At 55.4% G+C, this 16,948-nt stretch overlaps 1 protein-coding gene across 1 annotated transcript in view; it reads right to left on the minus strand.

Annotated features, from left to right (window-relative positions):
* LOC144723570 (echinoderm microtubule-associated protein-like 2) overlaps nt 1-10,970 on the minus strand; it is a 34,250-nt gene extending 23,280 nt beyond the window's left edge. Inside the window, exon 1 of the mRNA XM_078602418.1 lies at nt 10,548-10,970. Coding sequence (XP_078458544.1) covers nt 10,548-10,566 — 19 coding nt within the window. The 5' untranslated portion in view covers nt 10,567-10,970. The remainder of the gene's footprint in view (nt 1-10,547) is intronic.
* Between the last annotated feature and the right edge of the window lie 5,978 nt (nt 10,971-16,948).

Here is a 16,948-nt window from a genome sequence, read left to right on the forward strand (position 1 = left end):
AATGATTTATGTCGATAAACCGGACGGGGAGCCCTGAGGGCCACCAAAGAAACCTCCCACCCCCTCCTCCCCTGCTCACCACAGCAACTCCCACACCACCTCGCGATGATACAACTCAAGGCACCAGTTACGACATACGACAATCAGGGCACCAACTATGATGCACGTGACTGGTTATGATACTCGGGGTGCTGGCTATGAGACTCAGAGCGCCGGCTATGAGACTCAGAGCGCTGGCTATGAGACTCAGAGCGCTGGCTATGATACTCGGGGTGCTGGCTATGAGACTCAGGGTGCTGGCTATGAGAGTCAAAGTGCCGGCTATGAGACTCAAAGCGCCGGCTATGAGACTCAGAGCGCCGGCTATGCGACTCAAAGTGCCAGCTATGAGACTCAGAGCACCGGCTATGAGACTCAGGGTGCCAGCTATGAGACTCAGGGTGCTGGCTATGATACTCGGGGTGCTGGCTATGAGACTCAGAGCGCCGGCTATGAGACTCAGAGCGCCGGCTATGAGACTCAGGGTGCCAGCTATGAGACTCGGGGTGCCGGCTATGATACTCAGGGTGGTGGATATGAGACTAAGGGTGCTGGTTATGAGACTCAGGGTGCTGGCTATGATACTCGGGGTGCTGGCTATGAGACTCAGGGTGCTGGCTATGAGACTCAGGGTGCTGGCTATGAGACTCAGGGTGCCAGCTATGAGACTCAGGGTGCTGGCTATGAGACTCAGAGTGCCGGCTATGATACTCAGGGTGGTGAATATGAGACTAAGGGCGTGGGTTATGTCAGAAATTAACCAGTCCACTTGGGACCAGGAAGACAATTGCGGCTGCAAACACTGCACGAGTGTGATAGATGATTGTGGGAGAGTATGGCCACAACAGTGATTCATATGATGATGTGATGCTGACGACAATTATGGTGATGGCTATGATTTTGCTCACGACGATGGTGATGATGGCGGCGATGACAACGGTGACAACGATGATGGTGATGACAGGGATGGCGACGAGGGTGACGATGGCGATGACGACAACGATGTTAACGATGGCGATGACAAAGTGAGGATCCTTGCACCACGTAGGCCTCCCTGTTGCTGCCTATGTCTGGGTCAGGAGGCCATGGCCCATGACCCTGTCTGCACAAACGCCGGCTGTGGTGAGATTAAGAGATAGGGGATTAACGGCCCCAGCCACGGGTAATCTCAGTGCACACGTGTGGCCTGTGGTGCAGCCAGGATATGGTGGAACTCGGTGAAATTTGGTGGAGCTGAGGCAGAGCTGGGATTGAGGTGGAGCTGGGGCTGAGGTGGAGCTGGGGCTGAGGTGGAGCTGGGATTGAGGTGGAGCTGGGGCTGAGGTGGAGCTGGGATTGAGGTGGAGCTGGGGCTGAGGTGGAGGGGGCTGAGGTGGAGCTGGGATTGAGGTGGAGCTGGGGCTGAGGTGGAGCTGAGGTGGAGCTGGGATTGAGGTGGAGCTGGGATTGAGGTGGAGCTGAGGCTGAGGTGGAGCTGGGATTGAGGTGGAGCTGGGATTGAGGTGGGGCTGGGGCTGAAGTGGAGCTAGGATTGAGGTGGAGCTGGGGCTGAGGTGGAGGGGGCTGAGGTGGAGCTGGGATTGAGGTGGTGCTGGGGCTGAGGTGGAGCTGGGATTGAGGTGGAGCTGGGGCTGAGGTGGAGCTGGGGCTGAGGTGGAGCTGGGATTGAGGTGGAGCTGGGGCTGAGGTGGAGCTGGGATTGAGGTGGAGCTGGGGCTGAGGTGGAGCTGGGGCTGAGGTGGAGCTGGGGCTGAGGTGGAGCTGGGGTTGAGGTGGAGCTGGGGTTGAGGTGGAGCTGAGGTGGAGCTGGGGCTGAGGTGGAGCTGGGGTTGAGGTGGAGCTGGGATTGAGGTGGAGCTGAAGTGGAGCTGGGGCTGAGGTGGAGCTAAGGCTGAGGTGGAGCTGGGGCTGAGGTGGAGCTGAGGTGGAGCTGAGGTGGAGCTGGGATTGAAGTGGAGCTGGGATTGAGGTGGAGCCGAGGTGGAGTCGGGGTTGAGGTGGAGTTGCGGCTGAGGTAGAGCTGTAGAGAAAACACCGAGTCTGATTTTGCAACACAAATAAAGAGCGGGCGGCAGGAAGTTCGGTGAAAGGCGGCATTCATCGCGCGGCTCTACACGGGGGCGGAGCGAGGGAGCGCGCCACCGCAACTCCCCCTCGCTGCTCCCCCCGCCCCGCTCCCTGCTCCCACCCCCTCCCATGCTCCCCCCTCTCCTTTCGACCCCCATCTCTACTCCAATGTTTCTGGCTTCATCCACCCTTTCTGAACAACTCAACCATATTCTTGGCCTCCACATGTGCCTCGTGCCCAGATACCTGGGAGAGAGCGTGCAGGCACAGAGGGGGAGGCGAGGGAGAGTGTGAGCATGAGTGGGGGTCCCAGGGTGTGAGTGGAAGTGGGGGTCCCGGTGTGTGAGTGGAAGTGGGGGTCCCGGTGTGTGAGTGGAAGTGGGGAGAGGCCCTGTGTGCGAGCGCGGAGGCCGTGTGTGCGAGCGCGGAGGCCCTGTGTGCGAGCGCGGAGGCCGTGTGTGCGAGCGTGGAGGCCGTGTGTGCGAGCGTGGAGGCCGTGTGTGCGAGCGTGGAGGCCGTGTGTGCGAGCGTGGAGGCCCTGTGTGCGAGCGTGGAGGCCGTGTGTGCGAGCGTGGAGGCCGTGTGTGCGAGCGTGGAGGCCGTGTGTGCGAGCGTGGAGGCCCTGTGTGCGAGCGTGGAGGCCGTGTGTGCGAGCGTGGAGGCCGTGTGTGCGAGCGTGGAGGCCGTGTGTGCGAGCGTGGAGGCCGTGTGTGCGAGCGTGGAGGCCGTGTGTGCGAGCGTGGAGGCCCTGTGTGCGAGCGTGGAGGCCGTGTGTGCGAGCGTGGAGGCCGTGTGTGCGAGCGTGGAGGCCCTGTGTGCGAGCGTGGAGGCCCTGTGTGCGAGCGTGGAGGCCGTGTGTGCGAGCGTGGAGGCCCTGTGTGCGAGCGTGGAGGCCGTGTGTGCGAGCGTGGAGGCCGTGTGTGCGAGTGCGGGTGCAAGACGCACGCCGCCCCCATCACGTTCTCCGATCGGGGGCCTCATCGTCCTCGTCGCGAGAGACAAAACAATCGCGAGCAGCGAGGGCACATTCCTCCTTCTCCTCCTCCCCCCCTGCCTCTCGCTCCGCTACCCATATCCACGACATCCACAACGCCCGCGTCATCGAGATTATAAAAACCATTAAGAGATGCGCGTCGCCAGGAGCCCCCATGCCAAAGCACAGCAGCAGGTGCAGGTCTGTGCGGGCACCAGGTGAGCGGTGAGGGGAAGGGGAGCTGGTGAGCCATAAAAAGGAGAGGGTAACAGGTGAATGGAGAGGAGACGAGGTGAGCGGTGAGGGGGAGAGGGGACCAGGTGAGAGCGGCAACGGTGAGATGTGCCAGTTGAATGGTGAGGGGGAGAGGGGCCAGGTGAGGGGGTGTGGGGGTCTCGGATGTTGCTCTCACTGGCGCAGGAGGTTTGGGGGGGGGCCGGTGATGCGGAGTCGGGGGGGGGGTCTGGGTCCGATCGTCGGCGGGGAATGTAAACAGAGCGGGGAGGGCGGTGCGCCGCCACCGCCCTCCACGCTCACCAGCGAAATATTTGGAATTTTTATCCCCGACCCGCGCTGTGCCCACTCACTGGCGGTGTGTGTGCATGAGTGTGCACGAGTGTGCACGAGTGTGCAAGAGCGCATGAGTGTGCGATCAAGTGCGTGTGTGCCACACGTGTGTGTGTGCCACGCGTGTGTGCATGCGTTTCTTGCGCGTGTGTCAGTGTGTGCGCGCATGGGTGCGCATGCGGACGCGTGCGGTGAGGGTTGAGACGCTACACTGTGAAGTTTGAGCCGTGCGGGCGGGCACAGCTTCCTCTGTTTAACGATTGCACGCGGCCGCCCGTGGCCACACAAGAGGCCACTTGTGCCACAGAGGCCGCACACAAGCGAGTGAGCGAAACGCGTCAGCCCAGAGCACCGCCTACTTCAGTCGAGCCTGCGGAGTCAAGTCCCCACACCACCAGCACCACCCACACAAGCAGCACCACTTACACCACCCACACAAGCAGCACCACTTAAACCACCAGCACCACTTGCACCACCAGCACCACCAGCACCACCCACACAACCAGCACCACTTACACCACCAGCACCACCCACACCACCAGCACCACCCACACCATCCACTCAACCCACACCATCCACTCAACCCACACCATCCACCACACACAAGCAGCATCACTCACCAACAGAACCATCCCCCTCCACCCACACCACCCACACAATCCACTCAACCCACACCGCCAGCACCACCCAGACAACCAACATCACTCACACAACCAACACCACTCACACAACCAACACCACTCACAAAACCCACACCGCCAGCACCACCTACACAACCAGCACCACTCAAACCACCAGCACTACCCACACCACACACACCACCCCCTCCACCCACACAACCAGCACCACCCACATAGCATGCACTGTCAGCTCCTACCCAGCTCAGCGCACGACACGGGCACAACCACCACCTGCACGGGCATCATCAGCAGGCGTGTGCCAAATCGCCGCCCGGCACGAGTTCCATGAGCACCACTTGCAGTCAGCCCCTACGCCAACGCTGCCTACGACACTTGCGCAGGCCCCAGGCAAATGAGCATCGCCCCGTTGCAGACGTTTTTATGGATTGTGCTTCAATGTTTTGCAACTGCCAAAGCCACTTTGTAACTTTTTGTTATCAGATTTAAACCTTGGCAGTACTTGCCTAATCCAGTCACTTTCCTCTCCTAGACTTAGACTTTTTATACATGTATGTATGTATAATCGAGTAACATTGCACCCATTATTGCTTCGCCTTATGCACATTGTCCTGTATTAATTATATTCGTTGAATTTAGCCTGAAGATTTGTTCACATTTGTTTAACGTTTTATTCGATTCTTAAATCAATGTAACCCAGGTCGCTCTTGCAAGAGAGATCCTCATCAGCAACATCGTGGCAGAGAATATAAGTAACGAACGACACTTAACGATTCATTCGTTTCGTGCCTTATTATGAAATGTTTGCGTTCAACTAGGACCCACTTCTTAAACACAAGGTCCTTGCCTATTACATCTGGCAGTTCACCAGCGATTGAGTCAGGCAGCCCGACTCTGCTGGTGAGACTCTGTATGTCGAAACCGGTACAGAGTTTGTTTTGTTTAAAGCAAATGTGCCCCGCTGAAATTATTCACTCCCACAAGGCTGTGGGGCCGACGGGTTGGGGATTAAAAATGTTTTTTTTTAATGTAAGCGGGAAGACATATGTTAATGAGACATTGTTTGTTTATCTATCTTGCAAAGCAGGCAATGCCATTTCATGAGTCTCAACGGGTTCTTTCATGCTCTGGTTCATGAAGGCTATGACAACCTCTGTGGACAAAACCTGCATTAGCAGTCCGGCGAGGTCTGCTGGGAACGCACCCGGATATTGATAATTAGCATAACATTTGTAATTAATTATTGTGCTCGCAATTTGGCAAGTGTATCTTGAACTCGTCTGGACCACCACCACCTTCACCACCACCTGCATCACCGCCACCTGCATCACCGCCACCTGCATCACCACCACTTTCATCACCACCACCACCTTCACCGCCACCACCTTCACCGCCACCTGCATCACCACCACCTGCATCACCACCACCACCTGCATCACCACCACCACCTGAATCTCCACTACCTTCACCACCATCTCCACCACCACCACCACCTTCACCACCGCCACCTGCATCACCACCAGCTGCATCACCACCACCATCAATGTCGGCACCTGCAAAAGCGCTGCCTACAAGTACACTTCATGCAACATCTACTTATAGACACTGGGCATTTCAATATGCATCACTTAATTTAATCGATTCTTAAGGTCAGGATGCACCACAAGTGAGAATTGATGATTCACAATGGACACATTATATGGTAATGTTACATTTAGGTGAACGGAGTGAACAATTTTTTTTAATCAACGGGGATGTCGGTGAATCGTTAGAAGCCAGGCAATGAACCATTGGAATCATCGGCACCATTATTGGCACCATCATGAGCTCCATCTGCACCATCATCGGCACCATCATCGGCACCATCATCAATGCCATCATTGGCACCATCATCATCAATGCCATCATCGGCACTATTACCGTTGTTTGTCAAGGCCACCCCTTGGAGACTCAGCCACCGGCATGGGGACCGCTGCTCCCACGGTGGCCGTGGGGCTCTGTTTATTTATTTATTTGTTTACGCGCTCTCGTTACAGTTTTAATTAAGGCGCTGGAATGTGGAGAAATCGCCCGCGGCGCGATGAGGGGCGGGAGATTGGGGAGTATGGGGGCCAGGCGTGGTGGTGATGGTTATGATGATGGTGGTGGCATTGGTGATGGTGGTGGTTAACGATGGTGGCAGAGGAAGTGGTGATGATTATGGTTATGACGGTGGTAGCGATGGTGGTGGTTACGGTGGTCGTATTTATAGCGGTGGTGATGGTTATGATGGTGGCGGTGGTTATGGTACCAGCGGTGGTGGCGGTGATAGCGACTACATGAAGATCACACATTCACCTGGGATGTGAGAGAGAAAATCGTTTTAAAAAGGGGGACATTTAGACATCATCAGCAGCACCATCATCCTGGCAATGATTATCCTCAAAGAACTCCACACAACCTCATCACTGCCTTCCCATCAGCAGCTTTTGCAGAGTTTTGACAGAGAAGATGTTGCCACTGATGCTGCTGCTTATGATGATCAAGATGATGACGATGAGGAAGATCCTGATGATGATGATCATGATGATCACGATGACACTGCTGTTGATGGTCATGATGATGAGAATGACTGAGATTTATGGATGCCCCTGGCTGGTTACATAAAAAAACCTCAATTGGGAATTTCCCTTGCTTTGTAATTAAGCGCAGTTGTGCTTACGGGAAATCATTGTAGCCATTTCATTAAATTGACCGCAGCACCAGTATACCATGCAAATACTAACGGCTCCGTCAGTCGCTCCTGCAAGAGCAAGCACCGGGGAGAGGGTGCAGCAACATCGATTCGGTATGACTCTGCAATGACACATGCGTGTAAAACTAGCATTTTCAAAACTATTATTTTACCATGTAAGGCCTACTGAGTTATACAGCAGCTCTTTTTGAGAAGTGACCTGGCCCCAAATGATAGCCCGATGAAGTGGCTTATCGTTTTTAAAAGTATAGCAGCCAAATACTCTTAAACGCGTGTTTATAAATGTGGAGGGGACAACCGGAGGACCCGGATAAAAATCCACGCGACCACGAGGAGAACACGGAAACTCCAAATATATACAGGCATCTGGGTTGGGATCGAACCCATGGCCTCCTGTACACCAGGCAAGGTAGTAAACATCTCACCACCGCAACACGTGTAAACGGGGATACAGAAATTCGGCACCATCTCAATCGCCATCAGCACCATCATCACCTCTCACTGCTGTCTGCACCTTCCCCCAGGGTCTCTATCCTCTACATTATTCTCCCAGTCTATCCCTCCCTCGATTGCCTTCTCCCTGCCTCCATCTCCAACCATATCACCCCCCCCCCCCAGTCTTTCCCTTCCCTCCCAGTATCTTCATCCGCTCTGCTTTTTGCAGCCAGGCCACTGCGATGCCGTCAGTTGCATTGTCTGGCAATGAGACCAACATCCTCATCACCAACACGACAAATCATCTGCACCGCCGACACCACGACAGCCAACAGCATCGTCACAATCGCTATAACCTACACCACTGACCAATAATGATGCCACCAGGACCACCACGACTACTAACAACAACCTATCACCACCACCACCGCCCGAATCGCCATCACCCAGACGATGTCTGAGCCACGGTGACCCGACAACTCACGTTCATTGACCTGACTCGCTCACTGGTCAACATTACTGTGCACACCATTTACTCCCTACACACCCCACACCCACCATGCCTCCCTCACCTACACCGCACACATCTCACGTTCTCCCGCGCATTCCACACCTTGCCAGGAACCATGCACTTTCTCGCACCCCAAGACCATTCCTGTACACCTACACCTCCCCATTCTTCTCACACCTTCCTGGACACCCACGACTCCCTCAACACCGCGCGCCTTCTCACCTGAACATGCGGGCCCCCTTCCTGCCCACCCTCCCTCACACCCCACCACCACCACTCCGCAACACACCGAAACATCCTCAAACCCACTGCTCACCCCCACTGCTCCCTATTGCGCCACACACCTTAGGCACTCACAACCCCCTCCACTTCCCATGCACGCCACACCTTCGCAAACAGCCACTCCTTCAGATGCACCCCACACCTCCACATGCCCTCCACACCATCCCACGAACCCACACAAACCCATGCACCCCACACTTTCACATGCACCACACACACCTTCCCATTCACCCCACACACCTTCCCATGCACCCACACACCTTTCCATGCACCCCACACACCTTCCCATGCACCCACACACCTTCCCATGCACCCACACACCTTCCCATGCACCCCACACACCTTCACATGCACCCACACACCTTCACATGCACCCACACACCTTTACATGCACCCACACCTTCCCATGTACCCCACACCTTCCCATTCACCCCACACATTCCTATTCACCCCACACACATTCCCATTCACCCCACACCTTCCCATTTACCCCACACATTCCCATGCACCCACACCTTCCCATTCACCCCACACATTCCCATGCACCCCACACATTCCCATGCACCCCACACATTCCCATGCACCCCACACATTCCCATTCACCTCACACATTCCCATTCACCCCACACCTTCCCATTCACCCCACACATTCCAATGAACCCCACATTCCCATGCACCCCACACCTTCCCATTCACCTCACACATTCCATTCACCCCACACCTTCCCATTCACCCCACACATTCCAATGAACCCCACATTCCCATGCACCCCACACATTCAATGAACCCCACACACATTCCCATTCACCCCACACCTTCCCATTTACCCCACACATTCCCATGCACCCCACACATTCCCATGCACCCCACACATTCCCATGCACCCCACACATTCCCATGCACCCCACACATTCCCATTCACCTCACACATTCCCATTCACCCCACACCTTCCCATTCACCCCACACATTCCAATGAACCCCACATTCCCATGCACCCCACACATTCAATGAACCCCACACACATTCCCATTCACCCCACACCTTCCCATTTACCCCACACATTCCCATGCACCCCACACATTCCCATGCACCCACACCTTCCCATTCACCCCACACATTCCCATGCACCCCACACATTCCCATGCACCCCACACATTCCCATGCACCCCACACATTCCCATTCACCTCACACATTCCCATTCACCCCACACCTTCCCATTCACCCCACACATTCCAATGAACCCCACACATTCCCATTCACCCCACACACCTTTCCACGAGCAACCACCCCCTCCCAAACACCGAGGACCTCCACATGCACCGCACACCATCCCACAAACCCACCCCTCCACATGCGGCCCACACCTTCTTCCTAGCGTTGTTCCCGCTGTGGCGCAGGGTCCGCTTTTCGGCATTGTCTTCTCCATTTGGCTCGGTCCAGGGCATCTTCAGGGGATGCGTTGACCGTCTTCATGTCTTCCTTTATTCGGTCCATCCATCGCTTCTTCGGACGCCCGCGTGGACGGCGGCCCTCTGGCTCAATACGCAAGGCAGTCTTGGCCACTGATGACTCTTCACTTCGCATCACGTGGCCGTACCACCGAAGCCTTGCGGCCCACACCATATCCCACAAACCCACACCTACCTCCACCCCATACCTCCACATGAACACACACATTCCCATGCACCCACACCATCCCACAAACGCACACCTACCTCCACCCCATACCTCCACATGAACACACATTCCCATACACTCACACCATATCCCACAAACCCACACCTACCTCCACCCCATACCTCCACATGAACACACACATTCCCATACACCCACACCATATCCCACAAACCCACACCTACCTCCACCCCATACCTCCACATGAACACACACATTCCCATGCACCCACACCATCCCACAAACGCACACCTACCTCCACCCCATACCTCCACATGAACACACACATTCCCATACACTCACACCATATCCCACAAACCCACACCTACCTCCACCCCATACCTCCACATGAACACACACATTCCCATACACCCACACCGCGAGTGTCAGAACCTTACGTCGGGACCACGAGTTGAACGACCACGGCTACCCCCCCCCCCTCAACCTCTCGGCTCCTTATCCGCGGGAGCCGCCAGTCCGCAAGTCGCGGAACTCCTCTTGAGTGGAGACCCCCGGGACTTGGGAAAACTCTTTACCCCAAGACCCCCCTCGTCGCCTGCCGCCCCCCACCACCACACTCCCGCCACAGCCTCGTGGCGCCCCACGCTCGCGAGCCGCCGCTTACTTTGCGCGTCCGCCTCCATGCCGAGCCGGGCCGGTTCCCGCTTGGGCGCGCGAGGCAGGACAGCGACGATCCGGGGGGGGGGTCCCGGGGTCGGGCGGTCTCGCCTGGCCGCTCCGCCGCGATCCCCGCGCTCTGCCCGGCAGAAGCCTTTGGTAGGCCCCACGGTGGCGCCCGACCGCCCGCCCTCGGGGGCTCTCGGGGTAAGCGGAAGCAGCGGCAGCCGTACGGCTCGCGCAGGTCCCCGAGTTTCGTTGGCGGGGTCCCGCGCCGAGGGGGTCCCGCGCCGAGGGGCTCCGCGCTGTTGGGGTGCCCCGCGTCTCGCCTCGCCTCTCCACTCCGCGCCGCTCGAGCGCGGCCCCGCGCAGCGACCAATGGGAGCGCGCCGCTTGCAGCACGTGACTCGCACCGTCCAATTGGAACAACGCGAGCAATGCACGGCCTAAAAACCCGCCCGGAGTGTCCCACGTGGAGCGAAAGAGGGGACCCCGGGGGGGGGGGGGGGTATCGGAGAGGGGACCCCGGGGGGGGGGACCGGAGAGGGGACCAAGGGGGTACCTGATCTAGACCTCCAGGGGGGTACCTGATCTAGACCTCCAGAGGGGTCCCGGGAGGGGGGGGGGGGTACGGAGAGGGGACGCAAGGGAACCTAATGGGGAGACTCACTGGGACCCGGAGTTGATGACCCAGGGGAGCAGAGGGGAGCTACATTGGGGATTCAGAGAGACCGCAAGTCGAGACTCTGGGGGCCCAAAGAGGGGACCCTGGGGGCCGTGAAGAGGGGACTTGGGGTGGGGGGGCGACGGAGCTTTTCAAGAAGAGACCCAGGGGCAGCTTGAGTGATGATATTGGGGGGCCCAGGAGGGCATGGAGAGGTGACCCCAGGGGGGAGGGGTACCCAGAGAGATAACTCAGGGGGTCCGAGTGGGAACTATGGAGGGGATCCAGAGGGAAACCTAAGGGTCCTAGGGGGACCCAGGAATGCGACCTCAGGGGGTTCAGAGAAGACATTGCAAGGGGACCCAGAAGGACTTGGAAGAGAGGGGCCCTGTGGGAGCAGCTGATTGGTAGTGGATCTAAGACCACAGTCAGCACTGGGAGACCAAGGCAGGAGGCTGGGCGTCAACTCGGCCCAGCCTGTCATCATTCTGGGTCAATAAAATTAGTAACACTGTGAGAAGTCAGCAGTGGCTAACTCACGGATGCGTGTACGAAACCAACCATGCTAATCGGAAGTGCGGGGGAAGGACAACAAGCCAAATACATGTCCCCCATGGGAATGAGGACTATCCACCACTGGAACAGGGGGTGCGAAATAAATTAGTTCAACTCGGTACTCTGTGGCCATTTGGTCTCAAGTCTGGATCGGGGGGTGCGAGAGTGAAAAAGAGTTCATGATCTGCAGCAAAACAATCTTTACAACATCACACCGTAACCATCACCCTGACCAACAACCACATCACCATCCCTGTGAGGCAGGATGTGCAGTGTCTCGGTTGCGATGAAGGTGGCGGTGGAGCCCAAAACTCACACCCAGCTCTTTCCCTACCACTCACCCTGGTCATTACCACTAAGCCTGGTCATCCACACACCTACCACTAGCCCTGGTCATCCTCACACCTACCACTACCCCTGGTCATCCACACACCTACCACTCACCCTGGTCATCCACACACCTACCACTAGCCCTGGTCATCCACACACCTACCACTCACCCTGGTCATCCACACACCTACCACTAAGCCTGGTCATCCACACACCTACCACTAGCCCTGGTCATTCACACACCTACCACTAGCCCTGGTCATCCACACACCTACCACTAAGCCTGGTCATCCACACACCTACCACTAAGCCTGGTCATCCACACACCTACCACTAGCCCTGGTCATCCACACACCTACCACTCACCCTGGTCATCCACACACCTACCACTAAGCCTGGTCATCCACACACCTACCACTAGCCCTGGTCATCCACACACCTACCACTAGCCCTGGTCATCCACACACCTACCACTAACCCTGGTCATCCACACACCTACCACTCACCCTGGTCATCCACACACCTACCACTCACCCTGGTCATACCCACACCTTCCACTCACCCTGGTCATCCACACACCTACCACTAAGCCTGGTCATCCACACACCTACCACTAGCCCTGGTCATCCACACACCTACCACTAACCCTGGTCATCCACACACCTACCACTAAACCTGGTCATCTACACATCTACCACGAACTTTGGGCCAACTCTTAACACTTCATTCCACCTCTATGCCTCGTTTTAATACTTTTTCCCCGCAGAAAGAAGGACCTTGGTTCGATTCCCGATGTTGACGCCTTTCTGTGGGCAGCCTCTTATCTCTCCCTGTTCTGCATGGGTTTCCTTCCAGAGCTAAACATAAAACAACATAACTGATCATGGCCAAAACGTCCCGATGCTGAACAAGTTACCGGCAAATTATTTAATTTTGGATCACACTCATCAGCAACATCGCCCCTCTGGCAAAACCTCTCAGCACCCTCCTGAAAAAAACACAGTTACCAGTGTAAACGAACGTAAATGGTCAATAATTAATAACTCCATCACCTAAGTAACCCTAACCCAGCCACAGCCCCAACACTACCAATACACCCTTCACTCTAGGTCTGACCTGAACCGTAACATTAACAGCTTGCCCTAAGATATAAACGCCTTGCGCATCTTGTCAAGGATCAATATCTGAACGTTCGATGGCTTGTGCACCAGATCTTATTTATTCATGATGTACTTACAAAAAAATCCGCAGATTACCTGCTAGATCTCCTCTCTGTTTCAAAGAACAAATTTGACCTAAGGTCTACACTCATTCACCAGCTTCATATTCCCTATTGCCGTACATATACTGGAGGAAGGGCCTTTGCTATTGATGCCCCCAGGGTCTGGAATGCTATTGCCAATAAATTGCAACTTGAGTCACTACCTATGAGATCTTCACTGTAAACTGCTCTAGAGGAGTTGTACACCCCTAGCTGCCAGTGCTATTCAGTGGCCGAAAATAAAATGTTTCGCTCCGGATCATCGCTGCAAAGTATGACCTGTGTTTTGATTTAGTGTGCTGATCTTTAAAGTGCATTGAAAAATTATAATACTCCGATTGATGCTCCTGCTGTTGTGGAGTGACTCATGCAGCCAGCTATGGCTGCAGGGTTTGGTTGTACATGTTGTTTGTCGTTTATTGTGAAAATTTCGTCAGTTCCTATGATCACTGTTTCATTGCTTTATTTTGGTGATTTCGAAAAGTTTACTGGCTTGGCCATGTTTGTTTGTTGTAGTACGGAGTAAGACTGATGGCCTTAATCTAAGTTGTCTTGTGGTTGTTGTTGTTTGACTTGCATTCCACTGGGATTTTTGCACAGCGTTGGTGTACGGTGCTTTTTCTGCAATATTTTTGCTGTCTTTTCTTGGATTTTCTGTTTGCACTTAGTCACATATTCACTTTAAGATGTTTTCTTGTTCATTTTTTTTGTTTGTTGCGGTTGCACCCGATTCAAGAGCCGAATGGCTCACAGGGCTATACCTACTTAATGAACTTGAAATGAACTTGAATAAAAGGAGCATGAATCATCAACGCCAACTCCGTCAGTCATCTTCGTCGCAGTGCATTCTGGCTCGCCCGTCGAACGAAGGCAGCGGTCACCGCATCGTCGCGGGGCGCTTTCAGATGCGCTTCTGCGGCGGCCGTCTGGAATGCCTCTTTCCTAACCGATGAGGAAGCCAGTGGAGCTACGCACTTTCAACTCGTCATCTAGATTGACAAACTCACTTTTTGCAGGAATGATTTTTGTGTTTAATTTGTTGTCCTTCCCCCGCACACCTCTGATAAGCACGGTTGGCTGCGTACGGTGCGAAAGAAGTTCAACGTCGTACAGACCTGACACGAACCCGAGTATGAGCACGAACACCAAACACCAGCCCGAACTCTATTCTTATTTTCATTTCACCTTTATTTAACCAGGTAAAATAAAACATCAAGGTTAAACCCCTCTTTCGCGAGGGGGACGTGGCAAGAAGTCAGCAAAAATAAATCACCACACACACATACACACACACATACATACACATACACACACATACACACGTACACAACAACAACAACCGCCATTCACCACTAAGTGGCGGTGACGTCACCACGACGCTTGTGCCAGGCCATGTGCACCTTGAGGCCACGTGAAGTGTCGAACGCCTGCTGCAAGGAGGTCACGGGGCAGACCCAGGTGCCACAGGTCGACTGACTGAGACGACTGACTGATGCACCACCTGCGCTCCCTACTGTGCCAACTTGCTGTGCTTTAGACACCCGGCACTCCGCTCGTTATTGTGAGCGTTGCTCCTCCGCCCTCCGTTGTTGTTGGAGGGCGACTGCCTCCAACTGCCCAGTGGCAGCGTCTTTCACGAGCCTCCTCCACAGAGGCCGATCTTGACACCGCTGGTACCGGTCATCGGCAAGTCCACTCAGCTCCACATCCTCCTTTACCACATCACTCCATCTCTTCTCTAGTCCGCGCCCGTTTAGCCCCCTCTATCCGGCCGAACAAAAGCTGTTTAGGCATGCGGTGGCTGGGCATGCGGGCTAAATGACCCAGCCAACGCAGCCTTGCCTGCCGGAGGAGCTCACCGATGGGACTTTGGCCAGATCTTTCAAGGATATGTGAGCTCCTCACACAATCCAGCCTGGTTAAACCCAGGATGGATCGTAGGCAGGCCAGCCTAAATGTTCATAACCGGTGAAGATGCTCCATTAGGGGGGTCCACGTTTCGCAAGCGCAGAGAAGGGAGGGAATGACTGTTGCCAAGAAGACCTGAAGCGACAGACCAGGAAGCTTCCACACAGCGTTACGCAACCGATTAAAATATATTGCCGCTCGGCTGATTCGGAGTGAGATCTCTGCTGTCAAACCGGGGCCGGTCATGAGCACACTGCCCAGGTATGGGAAACTCTCCACTCTCTCCACAACTGCTCCATCACCGATTGGGAGTTGTGGGGGTGGAGTGCCAGATGGTACAACATACCCAGGCAGGTGTTTAGTTATGGTGGGGCTGATGGTAAGGCCCCACCCTCTTAGTGGCACGCTCCAGTTTCAACAGCAGCGCCTCCAACTCCTCCTCTGAGTGAACGGCAATTACCAAATCATCGGCATACATAACGTGGTTGATCAATAGGGAGCCATCCCTTGACCGCACCCGGGCATCGATCAGCCTCCCATTGAATCTGTACCAGATGGAAATTTCTCTGGTACAGCCATCAAAGGCTTCACGAACTACGTGGTCGAAAAAGATGTTAAATAATGTGGGAGCCAGAGGACATCCCTGTCGCACCCCAAGGTGAACAGTGAATGGCTCCGACTCCCGGCCACGTAGTTTTACCCGGGCCCGCTCACCATCATGAAGGTCTTTAATGAGCGTGAACAGAGGGTCAGGGACTCCGAAAGCACAAAGAACAACCCACAGCCCAGGCCTACTGATGGCATAATAGGCCATATACACACATAAAGACCCCTCGTGTAGCCTTAACAGACTGTAGTGGCAAGTGCTGTTAGCGAGCACCTATGAAGGCCAGAACGGTACACTAGGGGGTGGGTGGCCAGCACCACGCCCGCCCGCCTTTGTCTCCCCTGTGGCGATGTTTACACACCGCACCAGGTAGTCATTTGAGGTTGAGTCGACCTAGTGGAGGCCCAGGACCAGTTCAGATAATAGTTACTGGTGTAGGCCATTAGCGGAAATCGAACCCGGGTTGCCAGGTGCATAGCGCTAACCGCTACACTACCACTCCACATACAACAACAACCGCCATTCGCAACTAAGTGGCAGTGACGTCACCACGACGCTTGTGCCAGGCCATGTGCACCTTGAGGCCACGTGAAGTGTCGAACGCCCGCTGGCAGGAGGTCACGGGACAGACCCAGGTGCCACGGGTCGACTGACTGAGATGACCGAGATGACTGGTTGATGCACCACCTGTGCCCCCTACTGTGCCAACTTGCTGTGCTTTAGCCACCCGGCACTCCGCTGGTTGTTGTGAACGTCGCTCCTCCGCCCTCCGTTGTTGCTGGAGGGCGACTGCCTCCAACTGCCCAGTAGCGTCCTTCACGAGCCTCCTCCACAGAGGCCGATCTTGACACCGCTGGTACCAGTCATCGGCTAGTCCACTCAGCTCCACATCCTCCTGTACCACATCACTCCATTTCTTCTCTAGCCCGTGCCGCGCCCGTTTAGCCCCCTCGATCCGGCCGAACAGAAGCTGTTTGGGCATGCGGTGGCTGGGCATGCGGGCTACATAACCCAACCAACGCAGCCTTGCCTGCCGGAGGAGCTCACCGATGGGACTTTGCCCAGATCTTTCAAGGATTTGTG

The sequence above is a fragment of the Lampetra planeri genome, chromosome 18, assembly GCF_965212315.1.
Source record: "Lampetra planeri chromosome 18, kcLamPlan1.2.h2, whole genome shotgun sequence".
Classification (NCBI taxonomy): Eukaryota; Metazoa; Chordata; class Hyperoartia; order Petromyzontiformes; family Petromyzontidae; genus Lampetra; species Lampetra planeri.